The 21,625-nt window shown below is 40.9% G+C and overlaps 1 protein-coding gene across 8 annotated transcripts in view; it reads right to left on the reverse strand.

Annotated features, from left to right (window-relative positions):
• ARMH3 (armadillo like helical domain containing 3) overlaps positions 1-21,625 on the reverse strand; it is a 126,102-nt gene that overhangs the window by 99,011 nt on the left and 5,466 nt on the right. For 4 of the 8 annotated variants that reach the window (XM_083737948.1, XM_083737947.1, XM_083737945.1 and 1 more), the window contains 11 exons: positions 20,638-20,701; positions 17,102-17,213; positions 16,589-16,645; positions 16,300-16,446; positions 15,736-15,843; positions 13,941-14,033; positions 12,769-12,843; positions 12,142-12,228; positions 1,550-1,606; positions 712-755; positions 3-63 (listed from right to left, as the gene is read on the reverse strand). In XM_083737948.1, the coding sequence (XP_083594074.1) occupies positions 3-63; positions 712-755; positions 1,550-1,606; positions 12,142-12,228; positions 12,769-12,843; positions 13,941-14,033; positions 15,736-15,843; positions 16,300-16,446; positions 16,589-16,645; positions 17,102-17,203 (831 nt within the window). In that variant the 5' untranslated portion in view covers positions 17,204-17,213; positions 20,638-20,701. Of the gene's footprint in view, positions 1-2; positions 64-711; positions 756-1,549; positions 1,607-12,141; positions 12,229-12,768; positions 12,844-13,940; positions 14,034-15,735; positions 15,844-16,299; positions 16,447-16,588; positions 16,646-17,101; positions 17,214-20,585; positions 20,702-21,625 lie in introns of all 8 variants that reach the window. The other 4 variants (XM_083737951.1, XM_083737946.1, XM_083737952.1 and 1 more) reach the window with 2 other exon arrangements.

Below are 21,625 nucleotides of genomic sequence, written 5' to 3' on the forward strand. Positions count from 1 at the left end.
ACCATGTTAGTCAACGCTGAGAAAAAGCCACTCTGGTGTTCTTCTTCCTTGTCTTTATACTGCCTAAAAAAAGAGGACAGCAACAGATAGATTAAGCCATGATGCTGCCAACCTAGGTGTGCAAAAAAGATTTGACTCAAATTCTTAACAGTATTTAAAGAAAAGAGGAATAGTCAGCTTTCACCCACTTCCTATTTTCAAAGGGTGCCTTCCAACTCTACAATTATATTATTCTAAGTAACTGATCCCACATCAGAGCTCATATGTGGACATTAGATGAGGTGAATAACAAAGTTGATCCACTCTAATCATTTCTATATGGTTAGATATTTGTTTATTTCAAAAGTCCTATAACCAAAATAGATTTTCTGTCAGAAGCAATCAATACACAGCAATTCACTGAGCCTTCTATCAGTGGTGGAGCAGAAGATGTTACAGACAGTTCACAAAAAGGTACAGCCAATGGCAATTAAAGGAAGAAGAAAGTAAATGCAATCCTAGCAGTTCCCCTGTGAAACCAAACCGCTACTACACAAGGCCAAAAACAGATTTACTGATTGGAATGACAGCAGGAATACAACTTCCCAAAGATCTAGACATTTTCAGGGAGCCGAAGCAAGCAGCTGACAGGCACATCAGCAAGTTTTCTCAGAAGGGGATGTTAACTGCTTTTGCTGCTGTAAAAAAAAGATATGCCTTAACTTGACTTACCGGTTGTATTCTGATAAAGCCTGAGCAACTACAAGACCCATTCCCTGTAAAAACAGAGCAAGATGTTGAGTTCTACTCCCTACAGTTACAGCCACACAGCAAGTGCAGAGCAGAGACAGAGCCCTTTGCCCCCCAAAAGCTTATTCTCCAAATTACCCCCAATAATTTATAGCACTAGATCCATATAAGCTACAGGGATCAGGCTTCTGTCATTATCTGACAAGGTCATACATGCATGTCCCTCTCGATGTAAGACTCATTTCAAGTAAGCCAGTCTTTTGCAGTGGTAAGAATATCAGATTAGGACTGGAAGGCCCAGGTTCAAATCACTATGCAACTTTGAAGCTCACTGGGGGGCAACAGCACTCCCCTCCCCCCGGGCTTAATTTATTTTACAGGTTGATGAAGGTATAAAATTATGGTGGGAAGAGAGCTATGTATGCTGCCTTGGGTACTCTGGAAGAAAGGCAGGATATGAAAATAATGGAACTAAAATTCTGTATTACCAGTTCTATAGGTGGAGGCAAAAGCTATGTCCCCAAATTAGGACTATACCCTTTGGCAGGAAAAACATGTGGAGGCTCCACATTGCTACAGATCCCATTAATTTCTCATTCAAATATTTTTTTGTTTCTTCATTAAATATTTTATTGCATTACTTATATCATAGATCTATTCCTCTCATACACTGTGGAATACTTCAGTCATGATCATGGAAATCAGAGCTTCTGAAAATGTCTTGGGATTTAAAAAAAATTAATTCAGTTCAGCTCCTTGTTGTATTCCTAGTCCTCTGGATAATTTGCAATACTCACAGCACTTAATCCATCATACTCACATTGAGGGTGGCCTCATCATCTATGATGGACAGCTTCACTATATAAGGATTCACAGACTGTAGTGGGAAGAAGGAAAGTCATGGGTTATCATGGGTTAGCTTAGTGACTCAGCAAAGCCAACACAGCTTCATGAAAAGGTCTTGCCCGTCTTATGATGCCAGGGGACACACGTGCCTGTCGATTTAAACCACGAGATTCTAGGTCCACTCCTCCTTTCAGTGCAGTAGCCTCACATACAAATGAGAGCCCCTCCAAGATACTGAGAGTCATGGTCACATTTTACACATTAGCCTTCATTATTTCAACGGTTAGGGAAACAGTAAACAAGCCAATATATTCAATACTGCATCCATCTAGTGCCAGTGTCCATCAGTATAGCAGTTTTCTATGCTCCTGGTTGAACAGCATTCTAAATAAAGAGGTACCCATGTCTCATACATACATACCCACCATGCAACACTCATTATAGAGAGTGTCTAGCACAGACTGGTTCATATATGAGAGATAGACTAGCGCAGACTGAAACATCTGGGACCAAAGGAATTGCAATCCCATTAACAACCACCTTACGCTCACAGCTTTAGTTTAGTTCAGTGATTATTATCAGTGCCTAAACGGAGCCAAATACTGGGAAGGGAAAAGCAACAATTCAAGAAAAATTGCCATTACAGGATGGTAATGCAAAATACAGAGAAGCATCTGTCATCTTAAGGACAGATAAATTCAGCGTGCTATGAGCTTTTGGAGGCATGTACCTACTTTATCAGATACAAGGACAGGGATAACCAAAAGTTAGCAGACTAAGAGTCAAGCTAAATGCAGCAGACTAAGAGAGGAATAGGTAAGACAGCTAGAACCAGAAAAAAGACGTCTGACAGTACACCCTATACATATCTACTCAGAAGAAAGTCTCAATGAATTCAACGACACTTGCTCCTACTAAGTGTGTATAGGAAAAGCTTTACCTACTTCATATCTGTGTGTTCTGACAGCTGTTACAACACAGCAGGAATAAAAAAATGGAATTTTCTTTACACATATGCACACACAAATTTAAATGTGTTAAATCTATTGTAAGCCACTCTGACAGTCATTGACTGGAGGAACAGCAACATCTAAGTCCCCAAATAACTGACATCTTTCAGACCTTTCTGAAATCCTTGTGTATGAACCAAAGGCTTTCTTCACTCAGGAGCAGTTCAAAGGACAGAAGTCAAGACACTGGGTATTTTGTGAAACGATTAAAAAAATAGTTATTATTGGCATCCTTGAAGTGAAGACCCTCCCCTTAGATATGAGTGCCTTGGCACATTTCAAGTGTCTTTTCTTCAGTCATGCATAACAGCAACTCAGAACCACCCTAGTAGTGTCAGGATCACACCACCACTGAACCAGACATACAGTTTCCAGTCTATGCACAACATTACAGATGTTCAGTTTAGTACAGTGGACGCTCGGGTTGCAAACGTGATCTGTGCGGGAGGCACATTCACAACCCGCAGCGATCGCAACCTGCAGCGCCGTGTCTGCGCACGCATGGGTCGCAATTCAACGCTTCTGTGCATGCACGACTGCCGAAACCCGGAAGTAACCCATTCCGGTACTTCCGGGTTCAGCGCAGTGCACAACCCGAAAACACACAACCTGAAGCATCTGTAACCCGAGGTATGACTGTACTTTTACTTTAAACATATAAATGATGTTTTCTCACAAGTAAAAGCGCTTAGCACCAGGGCAGCAGAAGGAAACACAATGCTATTCCTGTAGTCATGATGGTGCCATGAGTTAAGTACATTTAAAATGAGAAACTGCACATACTCAAGAGGATTTCTTTGTTATTTATCAGAGTCAGTAGGGTTTCGGCTCTAATAGATCAAGAATGCCAGTGCACAGGGGTGAAGAGGGAGTGCACCTGCCTTCCCGGCTATGTGTGTTTTATTTTCTCTGTTGATTCTCTTCCTCCTCTTTTCCTGGGGAGGCCATGGATTTCTTGGTTGCAATACTTTGCAGTTTGGAAAAACTTAACTCTTGCCTAACTCCAACTCAGTCCCACATGAGTCATGTGTAATCCATGAGGAAAGGTAGAAAAGTGTTTTTAAAAGAAGAAGAAAAGGCTAATATGGACTGGTATCTTGTAACATAAACCCCAGCAGAGCATAATGCCCCCAGCTCTGCATCACAAGAACACTTAAAATGGAGGGAGAGATGAGAACATTCCTCACAAATTTAAACTTAGGAAAGGAAGGGGAGAACAAACAAAAAAAACCCTAATCTGTGGAAAGTGTGCGTCCTGAATGTATATTCCAAACATGGCACTGCTATCTGCAGCAAGAGATTAACAATATGCAGCTGAACCTGTTCATTTATTTGGTGTATAATCATTTAAAAAAACAACCTTTTCATCTCCCAGGGCAGAATTAATAAACAGAATAGCTTTGCCCCCAGGCCTCTGCACTTTCAGATCTTTTCTTTTACACAATCTTTACGACTGTTCAATGTACTGAAGGCCTTTGACCTTTCTACATAGTTACCTTGATTAGATGAGGAGATAGCTTTGAAGACACTAAGATAAACAGAGCTTTGTTTCACCTAAAAGGGCTATTTGGTCCTGCACCATAATTTCCCATTACCACTTTGGGTGCAAGGGCCTGCCACAGCAAGGAGATTGTATCAGTGAGGTCTCTAATACCCCCAAGGCCTAAGCTTTCTACAAGAACAGTCACACCTTGTTCTGCATCTTCCTTTACTTATTGCAAAACACAGTTATTCTTTTGGAACGACTTTACCCAGTTCTCTGGTGAATCTTGGTTGTCCTTCAATTCCACAGCTATGAATGTTAGTTAGGCTCCTGTACAGTTCTCAGCACACAACCATCCCATTCCTGACTTTAGAAATTCCTCTAAAAGAGAAAAGGCACTGCAAGGTTTCTGAAGTGATCTCCACAGGATATGGTATGAAGGGACAGATGGCTACTACCTTGCCCAAGCTAACCAACTTTGGGTCCGGTCACCACTGTGTTTTTTGTGATGGTCATGGATTTTTAGGACTAGAAGTGGAACTTCAAGCACATTGCATTTTGTGCAGCTACAGTTAACCAGAACAGGGGCTCAGCCTCTCACCCCCAGTTCTCACCAGAAGCTTCATGCCACCTGGTGGTGCTTGTATTGCAGTAACTGCAGGGATTAAAAGATACCACTATTTAGCCATCTTAAATCGACTCAGCATTTTTCTGAGCTAGCATTTTAAAACTGGCAACATGGGTTATTTTTTTTTAAAAGGACATGAGCTTAAATACAGTGGTACCTCTAGTTATGAACTTAATTCGTTCCAGAGGTCTGTTCTTAACCTGAAACTGTTCTTAACTAGAGGTGTGCTTTCGCTAATGGGGCCTCTTGCTGCTGCTGCGCCGCCGTCACACCATTTCCGTTCTCATCCTGGGGCAAAGTTCTCAACTCAAGGTAACTCTTCCAGGTTAGTGGAGTTTGTAACCTGAAGCGTTTGTAACCTGAGGCATTTGTAACTCGAGGTACCACTGTAATGTTAAAGCTTTACTCAGTTACATGCAGTGTACATATTGTTATCATAAAAATTTTAAACAGATTTCATCAATGTAGGCAGTTTTAATTCTATCAAGGTCTAATTATATTTTAATGAGAGTATTTTAATGATTTATTCTTCTTTTTTAGCAGTTCCTACTTTTTATCTGTAAGCTGCCTTGAGTCCCAACAATGAAAAAGGCGAGGAATAAATAAATATATTATAATAGTAGTAATTATAATAAGATTCCAAACAATAAAAGTAACCAAGCTGTCACAAATAAGGTTAAACAAAAAAGCAATTAGTTTTACTTCATATTAAATCACATGAGCAGGTAATTTTGTAGCAGGAACCCCCCCACCCCAATCATTCTGTTTGTATAAACTTCACACTCACACACTACATACGCCACATTTCTGTTATAAATTCATAACACCACATTTCTGTTATAAATTCATAGAAAGTCAACCATACATTGGATTTGCACTGTTCCATTTTTATTTTTACTCCATGTGACAAGAACTAACAAAGGGGGGTGACTTAGTCCTGGTCAGCCATAATCCCTTCACTGTCTCAGCACATACACTGGAGCCCTGCCCATGCCAACCCTGATGATCCCAGACAGAAGACAATCAAGATCACAAAGAACCTGCATATGGGAGTGGATTCAAACAAAGGACACTGATCAGATCTTCCCTCAGGGGGCAGGAAACTGCAAAATCCCCTTTGTCTCCTAGAAATTCCTGGAAGGGGAGGGGGGAAAGGAGGAACCAGCCAGGTGACAAGACACTCAAGTTACCACCAACTCCTCCCTCGGCCCCTCCTTTCTGTAATGTATGCCTCCCACAACCCCTCCTTTCTGTAATGTATGCATGATGTTTCTAGGGGTGGGCTAGACCTAGAGGAGGGGAATTTCAAAAGTTTTTATAAGACCTTGCACACTATTCTTCTGGGTCTTTCCTCTCTCCTGCACGTGAGGGGAATACCCTGTTGCAACAGTTCAATAAAGGCCAAGCCTACAGGCTGCTGTTTTGCTCCAAGTTATCCTGGTTGGTGTCTTTGTTTTGTCCAAGGGAGCCCTCGGATTTTTCCTGTAACAATTTCAAGATGGCTGTCACTTCACATCAGCTGACTGGATTTACTTGGTACCTTCAGTATTGATGCTTACTATTAAACCCCTGTACAGCTTAGGACCTGGGGACTAGCTTATGATTGACTTCTTCAGAAGCCTTTTCCCACCTTTGGAATGTACCTGCCAGGGAGGTAAACTTTGCCCATATTTTACATTACGTAAATACTTTTTTCATTTCCCCAGACTTTTAAAACAGCATCTAGGAACATAGCTCAAGGAACATAGGAAGATGCCCATTGTCCCATGTAGCTCAGTTCTGTCTAAACTGACTGGCAGTGGCTCACCGAAATTTTAGACAGGTGTCCTTCCAAGTGCTACCAGGAGATGCCAGGGATTGAACTTAAGGCCTTCTACATGCAAAAGAGATGTTCTACTACTGAGTTACAGCCCTTCCCCTTAAAACCAATCTGAATTGCTTTTATCATTCTGCTGTTTTAACTTGTTAATCTTTATCCATCATTGTTTTATCATCATTTATGAGTTGCCCTAGGAGTAGACATAAAGGTCAGGAGACCGATAGATAGAATGTATAAGTAACAATTTCAAGGCATATTTATAGTGATTTCATAGCTATAATTGAATGAAAAGAGACTAATGCAAATTATATAACTGTATCAGTTTAACAAACGTGCTTTCCCCAATACACACTCCCTCTTTCCCCAATACACACCCTGCCAAATCTGGATTTTCTTACTGCTTGTAGGCAGGAGTGGGGAGCACAACATGAAACCAGGCTAAGGCTGCAAAGCCTACACCAGCTCATATGGGAGTCATGCATACATACAGACATGTATACAATTGTGGGATACTTAATTTTCTAAAACCTAACTGCCTATATGCACACACCTTCAACATTTCCCTCACTAGAATATCACGATTTATGAGATTCTGAAAGAAATCATGATCTAAAATTGACTGCCATTCTGATTACTATGCCTTAAACCAATTCTGATATCACACTAGAAAGCTTATGTATGGTACCGTGAGGTGTTAAAATTGTCAAACTATGGGTTTTGAACTAGTTATGGCCATGGTTCCACCTTCAGAAGCCACTGCAGTCAAGGACTGGAGGACTGGCTGTACAGAAGCAGCTTGCCTGTATAATTTTTATAGTTCAAATCATGGCCTGGGTTCTGCATTATGGTTAGCGCTGCAAACCACAGTCTGGGTGGGGTTTGAAATGAGACCTTCCACAAAACAAGCTGAACAGACTTTGTTACAGCAGGCGTGGGTAACCTCCTGCCTGCAGACCAAGCCACAGCCACCTGCCCTATACCTGCCGTATATGGAGTCAGGCATGGGACAGGGAAAAATCTTGGCTCCAAAAGGAGGTTTGCAAACACCACCAATCAGTTGACCCACAGTGCCTGCAAACCCCTATGCAAAGTACTGAGCAAGATTGCCCTTTGAAAGGGCATTAAAGTCATAAGATTCCTGAGGGGAAAGTGATTGGCCGATGGGTGGCTCCAGCCACCTGTCAAACGTGGCCCATGAGGGTGGGGGAGAAAACAATCTCAACCCCCACCTGCCCAATCAGATCCTGTTCTCCACCGCTGTGTCAGAGATCGCAAAAGGAGGATAATTTGATTCATGCCTAGTCTTAACATGCCATATCCGGATTATAGAGAAGTGTTTGTTTCATTCTATTATATTGTTTTTCACTTTAAACATACACGTATTTATAGAGATTTACATGTTCTGCCTTAGGATTCAACAGACAGCAGTACCCACCTCTCAGTTTAAGATTATGAAATTACTTGTTTTTATGCTTCCAGAAAGCTTTATGCTTAGGTGTTGGCAACTGGATATCAAAGGGCTCTAAACTAGAGAGGAAATGAATCTATAGATTTAGGAAAGCCCCACCCACTGCTAAATTGCTGCAGTTCATGGAGTCACCTGGAAATAAAGAAAGCCATTGGAGGTAGTAATCAGGGCAATGGACTGAAATTCTATGCTCGTAGGAGCACTGTCTATAAATCAGATTAATGATTTTGCAATAAAAAAAATAAGCTGAACCTGGATAAGAAATAAAGACATCAGCAAATATTCTGCTAATCTTGAAGCACATTTAAAACCATGTTTTTGTAAGCAACACTAGAGGGGTTTTTTTTTTAATAGACAAGCATTAAAGTCATAAGCAACGAATAAGCTCTCAATGCAATTAGATTTCCTTAACTTAATGGAACAATTTAGCAGCCCACGAGGCTCTGGGGGAAAAAAGAGTATGACCAGCAACAGTGTGGTTGAAATGAAAAGACTCTCACAGCTTACATAAAAAACAGGAAAATCCCCCACACCCTCCAACAGAAGATTTGCAATGTTGGAGGCAGGACACAAATATATGCAATTCTAATGTCTCTCCAGACTGACCAGGAAAAATCTACTATTTTCTCAAATCATACTAACTGCTTTATACAGCACCACATACATATAAATTCTCTCAGCTGTAATGCAAAGCCAAGACAACCCCTAGGAGAAAAATTAAGCCTTATGCAAGCCTATTTTCCCCAGGAGGGACTTCCAAATGACTTTATCTGAAACAGACTACTCCAGTTGACCCTCATCTAATAGCAGCAAAACAATAACCTTTTCTTTCTCTGAGGATATTTCCACTGACCTAAGTTTGCTTTTAGATTTGGGAATGCTATTAGCATTGTTTCTGTGTTTCTGACTGAAGTATGCACTAACATCCCAAAGGGACTACAGAAATATGAAACCACCTGATACATCTTGTTTCCACATCCAGAAATTATGGATTTCAGCATCTATTAGCTAACAGTGAGATCAAATCCTGCAGACTAGGCAAAATGAGAGAAGCCATAATAAAAATACTGTGCCTCATGCAAACTGGAGAAAATAACAAGTAATTGGAAAGGATCAGAAACACATGCACACTATCCCCTCAAGGAACTGTGTGCTACGTAACATACCAGGTCATCCACTGATCACATGGCCATCAATTCTATCAAGGGTGTTAATAGTCCGACAGGCTACCCAGTTAGCTGCCAAATCCTACACATTATGGGGTCTGGAAACCTAAACTAGAAACTCCCACTTTTTTAAGACGGGGCATTAGCTTGCAAACACCACAGTTGTTCCCATACTAAAAATATGTACTTTACAGAACAGCTTTCCTTGTACAGTGGTGCCCCGCAAGACGAATGCCTCGCAAGACAGAAAACTCGCTAGACGAAAGAGTTTTCCGTTTGGGAGGTGCTTCGCAAAACGAATTTCCTATGGGCTTGCTTCGCAAGACGAAAATGTCTTGCAAGTTCCTGCGGGTTTTTTTTCCTCCCCCCCCCCCCTTGTTCTAAGCCGCTAAGCCGCTTATCCACTAAGCCGCTAATAGCGCTAATCTGTCAATGGGCTTGCTTCGCAAGACGAAAAAACCGCTAGACAAAGAGACTCGCAGAACGGATTCTTTTCATCTTGCGAGGCACCACTGTACTTATAAGCAAAGAACTGTAGGATTATTTCTAAACACATACACAAAGTACACTGGAAACACAGAGATACTACTAAAATGGATACAGAACAAAACTTTTCATCTGGATGTAAGCAGGACACAATTTTTCAACATGCTCTAGCTCACATTCTAGCGCACCAGGACAAGAGTTGATAATTCCACTCACTGTCCTCACCTGGTGAGTGCAACAACTACCAGCTTTCCTCCCAACCTTGTACCTAGAGTGCAACTGTGCCGACAATCCCTACCTACCTCTCTTACAATAAGGTTGAGAGAAAGGCTGCTGCTTATTTCGTTGTTGTATTTCTGAGGCTGCTCAGGAGAAAAAGTCCCAGAACTCCACTCCAGCTTGAAACCCACAAGAGAGAGATTGGGACTGTCCTGTAGCTATACTGTTTCCGAGGAACAAAGAAGTTGGAGAAAACAAATGGGGCTCCTTTTCACAATGCACTTTCAAGGCACGAAATGCAGCACAATTGCAGAAACAATCTGCCACCCTAGGAGAGTGGCAATTGTTCCTGGCCGTGCATGATGCTTTCAAGAGCAGGAATCTGCCCCTTGGAGAAGGGGCAGAGTCCTGGCAACCACCATTTTTTAATTGACCACTAAAGCCAAACAAACTTTATAAACCCCTACGGCAGGGGTGCCCAAAGAGGGCCAGATTTGATCAAGAAAACATGTGTGAGGGCTGACCAAAGTTGTTGAGCTTTTTTGGGGATTTTATCCCAGGAAATAAACTGCCACAGGGACTGGATTAAATTGACCATCAGGCTGGATTTAATATCACGAGATAGGCTTTGGGAAAAACTAAGCTTTTGGGGAAAAACATAGACAGACATCTACTGTGTCTCATCCGCAGTTTATACAGAAACACTCGGGTCCGGGTTAGGTGTGACTGACAGGGCCATTTATCCAAGGAAATCCAAACCTACCGTGGTGTTAAACAAGGCTGTGTCCTTGCGCCTATTTTATTCAACTTCTATATTAACTCCTTAATAGGAAACACGGAGAAAGAAAATGTCCACCCCCCTAAATTGGCTGGTACACCCCTCCCAGTTCTCTTATATGTGGATGATGCAGTTCTAATTTCCTTCTCATGTGTAGGCCTAAGAAAACTTCTAAAATCTCTCACAATTAACTATAGCAAATTGAAAGTTATGGTGTTCTCTAAAAAAAGAACGAGACACAAATGCAGAATTGACAATCAACCTATTGAGCAGGTATCATCTTTTAAATACCTGGGTTTAACCTTCCAGGAAAAGGGCCCATGGCATTATCAGGTTAAAAATACTATTGTAAATGCCCAAAGATCTACCAAAGCTATTATAATGTTTTTCTATGGAAAAGGGGGCCAATATATTCCGGCAGCCTCCCAGGTCTTTGCTGCAAAAATATTAACACAATTGACATATGGCTCTCAGATCTGCAGCTTCTTAAACCTTGCACCCTTAGAATCATTCCAAACTAAGTTCTATCACTGCCTGCTAGGGATCCCTTCTTGTGTGTCTAACATAGCTGTCCACCTGGAGGTCGGGAAAATCCCTGTTGGCACTCAGATATGGAGTCTGAAGATCCATTATTGGTTAAAACTTATCTTTTTCCCTGTTGGGTTGGCACCCTTAACCCTACTGGATTCCTACCAATCCAAATGGAAAGCTACACTGCATGAAAAGCTAAGAGGCTTGCGGTTTTCCCCACAGGCCCTGATAGCTGTAGGTTATGAGAAAGCTAAAGCAATAATCCGCCAACGAATTTGGGCTGTGGAACTGCAATGCCACGTGAGCGAGATGAATAAACACCCAGCAATAAAAGATAATGGGAGAGGATTTACCCCAGCAAATTATTTGTCAAAATTACAAACGCCTAAATACAGACAGTCATTTACCCTCGCAAGATTCAACGTGCTGCCATCTGCCTTATCGTAGGACAGATTCGAGGGTAAACCATATGCGGAACGCGTCTGCCCCTGCGGCTTGATGGAGGTAGAAACTGTCTCTCCTGCCTTGTTGCGCTGCCGTTTCTACGGGGATATATGCTCGGTATTTATTACCCCTGCTATGCAAAAATCTCCAAATGATTCTGAACTTCAATGGCTAAAATCCCTGATAGAGGACAAGGATCCTGAGATCACATTAAGGGTAGTCAAATTCTGTGCAATTGCCATAAAACTTAGGGAACAAACTGTGCTATCATAATGATTAAGGCCTTAAATGATAATTTTAGGTTATATGTTAATAACTAAGTTTTAATTTATATATTTTTAAACTGTTGCTATATCTGTATTGTCCCTGTTATACTTAATTGCAAATTCAAATGTATTCCTATTGTGTTTTATGACTTCCTTGATATTGTATGTGGGCTGGAACTGGTCTGTGACCAAAATAATAAAATTCATTCAGACTTTGGGCATGCGTGCCCTAGGGGTAAGTTACACGTTTTCCACATGAATTACTCACCTCATATTTTCTGTAGTTTACTAATAAGGCAAGCAGGACAACAGCTTCATAACCATGTTCCCTGCGACTGGGGAGACTGGAGAGGATCTAAAATCAAGAAAAGGAGTAACTTAGATTAACTACAGTTCTATGCTGCAAAGAAGAAAGTGATTCTAGACACCTGAACTGAAAAGATGTAGATGAACAACAGGCAAACAGACCCAAAGTCTGTTTCCAAAATGAACCTATACAAGTTTAAAAAGGCCTTGACAATCCCCATTTGTATATAGCAAATTCAAACGAACATTTTACCTTGAAGAGAATCAGCACATTTGGAGGGAATGAATAGCTGGGTTAAGCTGACGGACTTAAGCTGACCGCACTAAAAAAAATTACTTGTCATAGCTTATTAGAGAATTAGGTTCACAGCGCCAAATTTATAAAAGATCTGAATGAAATCTTCTAAAATGTATACACTGACCAAAACAAAAACAGAAAGACTAAAGCAAGAGAGGCATTAACATTGGCATTCATCTTAAGTTTCCATTTAAGCAACATCACAGGAACTGCACTATTTATAGCTATGCAGTATGGAAAATTTAACTGCCCAGAGATTTGTGGGTTTTTTAGGGGGGGGGTGGAACTTACCTGTAAGATAGCTTCAAAGATGCTGTTAATCATCACATACTCCAGAATTGTGTTTTGACTGATGTTATCTGTCACCTGAATTGAGAATCAAAGGGTGGTTGTTGTTTTAAAGAAGTTTCTGGAAGTGACAACACACTTAAAACATGCTCTTATCTACTACTACCCTTGCAAAATTACTGAACTGCACCCACCACTCCACAGTATTTTTGTTGTCTCCTGTTTCAAGAAGCAGTGCTCTCAATTACCGAAACTCTCCCATATTCTGTGTAATGAAGCCCATTCTTTGTGGGTTCTAGGCATATGTACTAGGGCTACAGTGAAGTTACTGATTTTGGTATACACTTTAATGATTTTACTTAGTACAATATTAATGCTATCTTATCACTTATATAATTTCCCCTGAACCATTTTGTTCTGGGCTATCTTCTATCCTTATGGGTGCTTTCTAAATATTGCTAATAATAAAATCAGTATTTCCAATCACAATGCTTCTTGCTACATTCCTACCATTGAGCTCTGGATAGAGGGAAGCTGAAAATCTCTGTTAGAAAATATGGCTTAGGCTAGAGACTCTTGAAACTTAACACTTTACTTGGCAGAGCTTTAGGGATGTGCTTGAGGTACAGAAGCTCACATACTTGCATTAATTATGGGTTGGCCTACCTCTCACCCTGCCCTCAGGGTGATTTTCCTTGTTTATTATTAGCTATTGGGAAAAGTTGTAGGATAGGATAGACAAGACAGACATTTGTAAAGAAAGAAAGAAAATACAAACTTGCAACAAAAAAGAAACCAATTCCTCACAGGTAATATCAGCAACAAATACAAAACTCTCTGTAAATTAGTAACTCTTCCCTAAAATAATTAAGTGTATCAAACTTCCCTCCATGAGATGCATACACTGAACAATCTTAAAACAGGGTATATACATAAGAGTATATTCCTGCCTGTGACAGGAAAAGAGGCTTCACATTAAATGTACTAACACAATACTTATATCCAAGACTGTAATTTAGACAGCAGTCATCTCTGTAACAGGAATACTGATCAGCTGGAATTGAAAGTTCCTCTGCCTTAGAAATTAAAAATTCCTTGCTAATTCACAAATAACAATTTCCAAGTTTTGAAAGGGCATGCTTTTTATAGTTGACTCTCTATTGTCTATTACTTACAGTCACCAAACAGAGTAATAGCTTCAGGCACAAATTCTTGAGACTTTCAGAGCCTTCTGCACATAGCAGAGCATCCAGACTCTCCATCAGATTCTAGAGGGGGAAAAGTTACTATGAACCACAGCATATCCATTACTTCTCACAGGCCCCACACGGACGCTGTACCCGATACAGTACTAGGAACTGCTTTAGCCTAAGTGAGACTACAGGCCCATCTAGCTCAGTCTTGTCTACACCAGGGGTTGTCAACCTGGTCCCTACTGCCCACTAGTGGGCATTTCAGGATTCTAGGAGGGCGGTAGGGGGTTCTACGGCACAAGCTGAATCCTCCTTCCATTGACTACCCCTGGTCTACACTGACTAGCAATGGCTCTCCAGGACTTCAGGCAGGGAACATTCCTAGCCCTACCTGGATATGTCAGGGATTGAATTTAGGACCTTCTGCATGCAAGGCAGATGCTCTGCCACTGAGCTATGGCCCTTCCCCACAGAGTTTAATCATGATCCTTGATGGGAAGGATCTATGTCAGTAAAATTCTAGGTCAGGTATGAGGAACCTTTGGATCTCTGAATATGGTTGACTTCAAATGCCCATCAGCCTTAGCCAGCATGGCTAGGGTAAGAGATGATGGAAGTTGCAGTCCAACATCTGGAGGACCACAGGTTCTCCATCTCTGGTCTAAATGAAGCTGTCTTGAATACATACTATTATGTCTGGTCCCCTCTGTAATGGCTTTACAAAAGCTAATAAAAGCTTTCTATTTAAAGAATGTTCTTTGTTTGTAGACTGCTCTTTTACTGTATTTGTTTTCATCTGATACTTTGGAATAACTTCTACTATGCCGCTGGTCCTGGTGTTTTAAAATTCTTAACTTTATTTTATTTTGCTAAATCGTGTTTTGATTTTGTTGTTAGCTGCCTGGAGTTTTTTATGGGGGGATTTGTGTACAAATATCTTTAATAAATAAATCTGTTTAATTACTTCCATCTCTAGAAGGTATTCTCTAAAAGGTATTCTGTCCCATCATCTAAAACATAAATATTACGAAATATACATTTCCCAAGGCAGATAACCACAACAAATTAAAGCAACAGTTCTGCCTAAAACTGTGCTTCATCAAATCAAAACCACACAGTGTGGGTTGTGACACACAATTTTGTTCCCTCAGAATCTCAGCCGATTTCACAAAAGGAAATAAAAATGTACGCCCAGATGGTTGCACAGAGTAGCCTGAGAGTGAAGTGCCAGTGCTTGCATGAAGGATCCTTGAGTGGGGCTTCCTTGCTCTGATCTGATTATGCTGTAATTCTCAAGCAAGGTGCTATTATACTGTAATTAGCCTTGCTTCCTTATGGAGCTAATTCCCCCCACACAAAAGAAAACCCAGCTGTGATACATTTAGCTATGAAGCATTTTAAAGGATTTCTATTTTTGCCCTCTAGTTGCAAATCACAGCCTCATTATAGATATTTATACAGTGTCTAAAAGTCAACACATCATTTGTGCAAAAAGCACTATATGCCATTATTTCTTCTCTGTTACCAGTACTCAGAGGACAAAGAAAGCTAGCAGAAATATAAGCAACGCATGAGGTTGCATGCAGATATCAACTATATTTGAAATGAGACTGTCCATACCTTGGCCAGGACCTTTAATACTATGGGAGACACAGTAACCAATATATCAACAATAGATTAACATGTCTCTTCCACAAGCACACCATTGCCTCTTACTGCAGTCTCCCTAACCCTCACCCACAGCACTTTATTTTACTGCACTCTAGCTAGCCCTCACCTTCATACACAGTTCAGCCTTGTCAAAACCCATTAACATGTTGATGATGTCAAAGCCAGATGTGGATTTGTTCTTCTGATGAACTCCACGGATCAGTGCACACAGCGTCTGTGTCGGAAAGAGAAAAACACTAGAACTGTGAGAAAGCTTTTGGTGCACCAAGAGCCTATTATTATATGCCCTAGACCCTTACAGCTGTATTTTGGGAAGGTGTTTACTTTGATTTAGTATAACACAGCAGATTCATATTACATAGTCTTCACTCTCTTCCATGTCCATGCAGGCTGCATTTTTTGTATGCTTGCCTGTTTTGGAACTTGAAATATGCTTACATAGATTCATTCTCAATTACTCTCCTGACTGCCAACAAAGAAGAGAAACCATTTTATTATTATATAAATGCTAACAGAGGGGATTTTTGGTCTAGCACACTGAACTGACATGTATCTTAGTCAGTCTTAATGGGAAGTGGACTCTTTCCTTCATCAACACTGATACAACTGTCATAAGCTGCCTGTTCCTGGGTTTAGCTCCACTGAAGAAACAAAATGTAGAGTACAGCACCTGTAATGCATTGACCACTCTGATAGGATGTTCTTCTCCCAAAGCCCGGATGCAGCGCTGGAACAAACAGTTAATATTATCTTTTATCTTCATCAGCTCTTCACCATCTAGAGACTCCAGCTTTCCTTCCAGGTACTCCAAGTTCACCTGTCAAGACAAAGGGAAGAGGGAAAAGCCAATTCATGGAGTCACTGAGGACATGGCGAAAGGTGGAAAATTGCTACATAGATGAGTAAACATGAAGAGATGATTAGAAGACTGTGGATGTTTTTGATCTTTGGCATATTACCTTCATGAGGAAGAGCTCCTCCCAAAACCGAGGACTGCATTTACTGGGATCTTCTGTCTGAAAGAGAACGTAATTCCTGTTACAATGGCCACTGTGGATACAAAATATGGATGTCCTTATAGCAATATTATAACCATTCTAGGTCCAGGAAAACAGGAAACAGCATGCAGAAATGGGCCCTGAGACACACCATATACTCTTCCGCAGTTTATCAATGGTAGAGCCTGCAGAGGTAATTCTAAATGAGGAAATCTCCTGCTGTACAGATATACTCACCTCAAAGCAGGAAAGTAAAAGCATACCCAGAGGCAGAATTCACTGCATTCCCCTTCTCATTCTTAATACTAGATACTACTAATACTAAACTAAGAGACGAAACCAGAGATAATACAATAAGGCACAGCTCTAGGGCAACCTGTGTTACACTTCCCAATGGGACTACTTCAGCATAGTAAAATGTATCCTGCAGCTGAACAAAATGCCACAATGAGGAGAGCAAAGTCCCATCCTTACCGTAAAGATCTCGTCATACATTAGCACAACCTTCTCTTTCAAGGGTTTCTTACTAGCTGAAGATTTCCGGAGCAAACCGCCTTTCTTCTCAGCTTGCGCCATGGCTTACAATCTATGGATAGAGAGACATGCCACATTTCAGAGAAGCTCTCTCAAGATTAATTTCCACAGCATTCACACGTTTCCAGGTTATGCTCTGCTTTAAAAAAAATTTAGAGCTTACAAGGCACTTTATAGCTATTAACTACATTACAACCATCTTAGTTTCCTCTGGGCTGCTTCACACATATTTTTTCTACATAGGAGAAAAATGCAAGTGTACATTTGTCCAAATGTGCATAATACAAAATAGATTTGCACATGATTTTTTTATATGCAATGGTTTTCTTCTTATACCTGCTGCAGGAATCATTTCACATCAGGTATTCTGGACAGAATGCGAAAGTGTGGAGCATGGAAGATTACAGATTCATTTAAAAAGGTGAGGAACTGGAGAGAAAGTCTTGTCAAAAGTAATCCAACAAATATCTGGCTAAGACAGAGTCCCAAACAGGAAACCCCAAGCAGGAAGTATAAATTTAGCACCTAAGAAAGTAGAAATTGGTCTACTGAGCACTATAGTTGTATCAGAAGTCCTGCTAAATTAGGAATCCTGCAACACAACTTCACATCAATCTTATACACACAAAAATCTGTACCTGTTAATATAAAAATGCAGTGCACACAAGCCACAGATACACATTTAGAAATATATTATGTAGATACATGCTCCAGGCAGTTAGCATTGACTGAAATTCTAAACATGTACAAATGATGATAAGCACACCTTTGTTTAACATAGGAATTGGCCCAAAGGAATATTTTCTATTCAACAACTATTCTCTACTATTATTGAAAAGTTTGCTTTCCTCTTGTGAGCAAGAAGTCACAAAGAAAGTGTCACACTGCCCTACAATCCCATAGCCTACATACACTTTGCAAAAGTCTCCTTTCCTGGGGTAAACTACCAGCCCCCACCCCAATACTAGGATTACTGGATTTAAAGCAACTAGCATCTGTGCTGACATAGACTTATAGAGGTAAAGCAGAAGCTGGGGCATATGGCAGTTCCATTTAGGCACAATAAATAATGCACAGAGCAGCACAAACATGGTAGCACATCTGCAACGCCTAAAGAGCTCCTCATTTCAACTGCTTACAATAGAGAGAAAATACCACAACTTTCTCCTTCATGAGCATTTCCAGTGACTGACATATATTAGCTTCAGCCTACCATACAGAGATTTATCTTCTGCAAACATCAGGCATATGAAGCAGGTCATATAGCAGGACATTTCTTCCACACATTTGTCTGGTCTAAAGGGGCAGGTGCAGAAACATTCACCATTGTTACCTCTGGAACACAATGCCAATCTCTAGCAGGTAGTGCAATGCACTACTGGCATCACCTTCTTGTAATTTTCTGTGTTGTATTTAATTAACTTTTATTCCAAGTAGATGCATTGAAGTTAATGGACCTAAGTTAGCCATGGTCACTAATTTCAAGGGGTCTACTCTGAATACAAGTTGGTTGAATACAACCCAGAAAGTTGTAGGAAGGCGATACCAGTAGCACAACATTCTGTTTGTCAGACTCAAAGATTTTTGCGACAAAAATCATAAAGTCGGAGCAAGATCAATAGGACACACTTATGTCCATATACTCCGAGTAGTCTACCGGGAATACAACTAATCACACCATGTCACCACTACTAAAACAACAAGCCATACTTCTGGTTCAAAGTTATTTCATGCAGTTAAAGAACATCCTTGTACACCTAGTCAGGAGTAACAGATTTCAGTTCTTGTGTTGGGTGCCCAGGAAAGCAAAATATTCTACATCCCTTTGTAAAGTGAGAGCAAAGAAGCTACAGACAGGTAACACAATCATGCAGATAAGTTCACGCTTTCAACAAGGCTAGAACTGGGACACAGGCTGTCCTAAACTAGACAGAGTACACATGCATATGGGAAATTGCTAGAGGCAACAATTAAGACTGTCTCTTCTATCTTATAGCTGCCTACGTTAGAGAATCCAAAGTAACACGTGGACAGCTGTTAACAAAAAGTACAAATACCCTCTCATTCTAAAACTTCAAGGGCTTTTTTGGTCTCATGATCTACAGAAATCAATGGTACAGACCTTCATTCTTCTTCAGTTTTAGAAAAGTAGCTGCTTATTTCAACAAGCTATTACCATGTTTCCAAACAAACACAGCATCATAATTCTAGCAGATTGAAATGCATCCCCAAAGTCTTCAACATCTGAGGGTCCACCAAGGGGCTGAGCAAGAGAGATCAATAGGTGGAATTGGTTATAGCATTCCTCCAGCATCCCAATCCAGAGCAACTTTTTTAAAAGCTTGACCGGGTAGTATGCAATACCCAAGGGTGGGACAGGGCAGGGAGAATTATAGTCAGACAGATTCCGATTTTCAAATAATGTCCTAAGTGCTACCAACAAACAGGAGAAGGATATTGTTATGCCCTGGTTGTGAACCTCTCCAACTTCTCTCTCTAGTCACCGTCGACAGCCAGAGACCAGATCCAAAGTAATGTCTGCCACCACAGACTGAAACCCACTGAAGCAATGTCTGAGTACGCAGCTGCTGTGTTCCTGCATCACCACCCCTCTGCTTTCTCCAGCCCCTTCGGCTGCTGTAACAGGCAGAGAAGAAAAGAGGCAACAGAGCAACAGGGCATGACACAGAGCAGCTACATACACAGCTGCTGCCAGATACATTAATTTCTCCTTATCTCATATTATGCAGAAAGACTAAAAAAGAAGAAGCAAGATTAAACATTGACTTTTGCAGAGATGACATTAAAATCAGGAAATACTCTATGGCACCACACAATTATATGGTGAAACTGAAATATTTCTAGAAATAGAATTTTCTGTTCTAAACATAATATTTTACAGTGCAATGTTTCCCTGTCATAACTTGCAGTCTCATCCCATGACTGAAACTACGTAAGAAGAACTCTGCTGAGCTTATCTTGTCCACCATTCTGGTCTCAGTAGCCAACCAGATGCCAAAGGGAAGCCCCTAGGCAAGGCATGCCTGCAACAGCACTCTCCCATTCCCAGCAAATGATATTCAGAGGCAAGCTCATTTCTTTCTACTGCCAGAGTTTAAAACTGATCTACAAGGGAACAAAATTAAGCCCACAATAACCTCAGAATGGCCTTAGTGCCTATAAATTAAGCCTCTTGCGACCCCACATCCAGGAATACATTTGCACACCTAGAACTAATTGGAACTAAGGAAACCACTTGTGTGTAAGCAATATAGACTCCAACTGCCTCATATTAAGTTGCAAACACACTCCACAGCCAGTGGGGGGTAACATTATTTTATTATCCTGAAACCTACAGCTGAAGTAATAGAGTAGCCAGTTTTGAATTTCAAACTTCTTATCCCGAGAAAGCAAAGCATCTGACTGAAGTTAATTACAGGTGTGATACAAGTACCTTCCTTAGAATCAGCACTTACAATTTTGATCTTCTTTTGTACAGCTCAGTGTCTAAGAAGTCCCCATGTAAAGCAGCTACTACTTCTGTAATACAAAAAGAAAGGGAGAAAAGAATACAACAAGATCAAGTTTGCAATGCAAGAACCCCTGCTGTCCTGCCATGTTCCAACTCTCAGGTTAAAACCTGCCTGATAATGACTTGATTCACTGCCCAGCAACTTTAGCTCACGTGTTTCAGATCCCTCCACCACAAAAACACCCAACCGGCTGATCTTACTAATACACAGAGGGAAAATACAGAAGCAAAATGAGAAAGTAGAAGAATTAGAGACAGAAAAATAAAATAGACCCTGTTGGCATAACCAACCACAACTACTTCTAGAGAATGGCAGACAAACGGATGGTCACCCATTAAGGGTTAGACATATCAGTCACAAATATGCAGTTTTATTTATGATATTTAGAACCATAATATAAGATGTCCCTCTACATCAGAGCCTCCGAACAGCTTACAAAGGATTCCCAAGAATCCACCCATTATAGCAGGGGTGGGAAGAGTGTAGACTGGAATCTACTGATAGATCTCTAGACCATTTGCAATAAATTAGGAAGCATTCCTGACTCCCAGTTGTTTAAAAATAGCAACAAGATGACTTTTTACACCTAAATTAGGATGCAGAAATGAAGAATGCTAACCAGGAATGCACTTTTCTGTGAAAGGGTTGTGAGCTTAATTCAGTTATGGTGGTAAGGTAAAGGTAAAGGTACCCCTGCCCGTACGGGCCAGTCTTGCCAGACTCTGGGGTTGTGCGCCCATCTCACTTAAGAGGCCAGGGGCCAGCGCTGTCCGGAGACACTTCCGGGTCACGTGGCCAGTGTGACATCGCTGCTCTAGCGAGCCAGAGCTGCACACGGAAACGCCGTTTACCTTCCCGCTAGAAAGCGGTCCCTATTTATCTACTTGCACCCGGAGGTGCTTTCGAACTGCTAGGTTGGCAGGCGCTGGGA

The sequence above is a fragment of the Podarcis gaigeae genome (assembly GCF_964106915.1).
Source record: "Podarcis gaigeae genome assembly, chromosome: 5".
Taxonomy (NCBI): Eukaryota; Metazoa; Chordata; class Lepidosauria; order Squamata; family Lacertidae; genus Podarcis; species Podarcis gaigeae.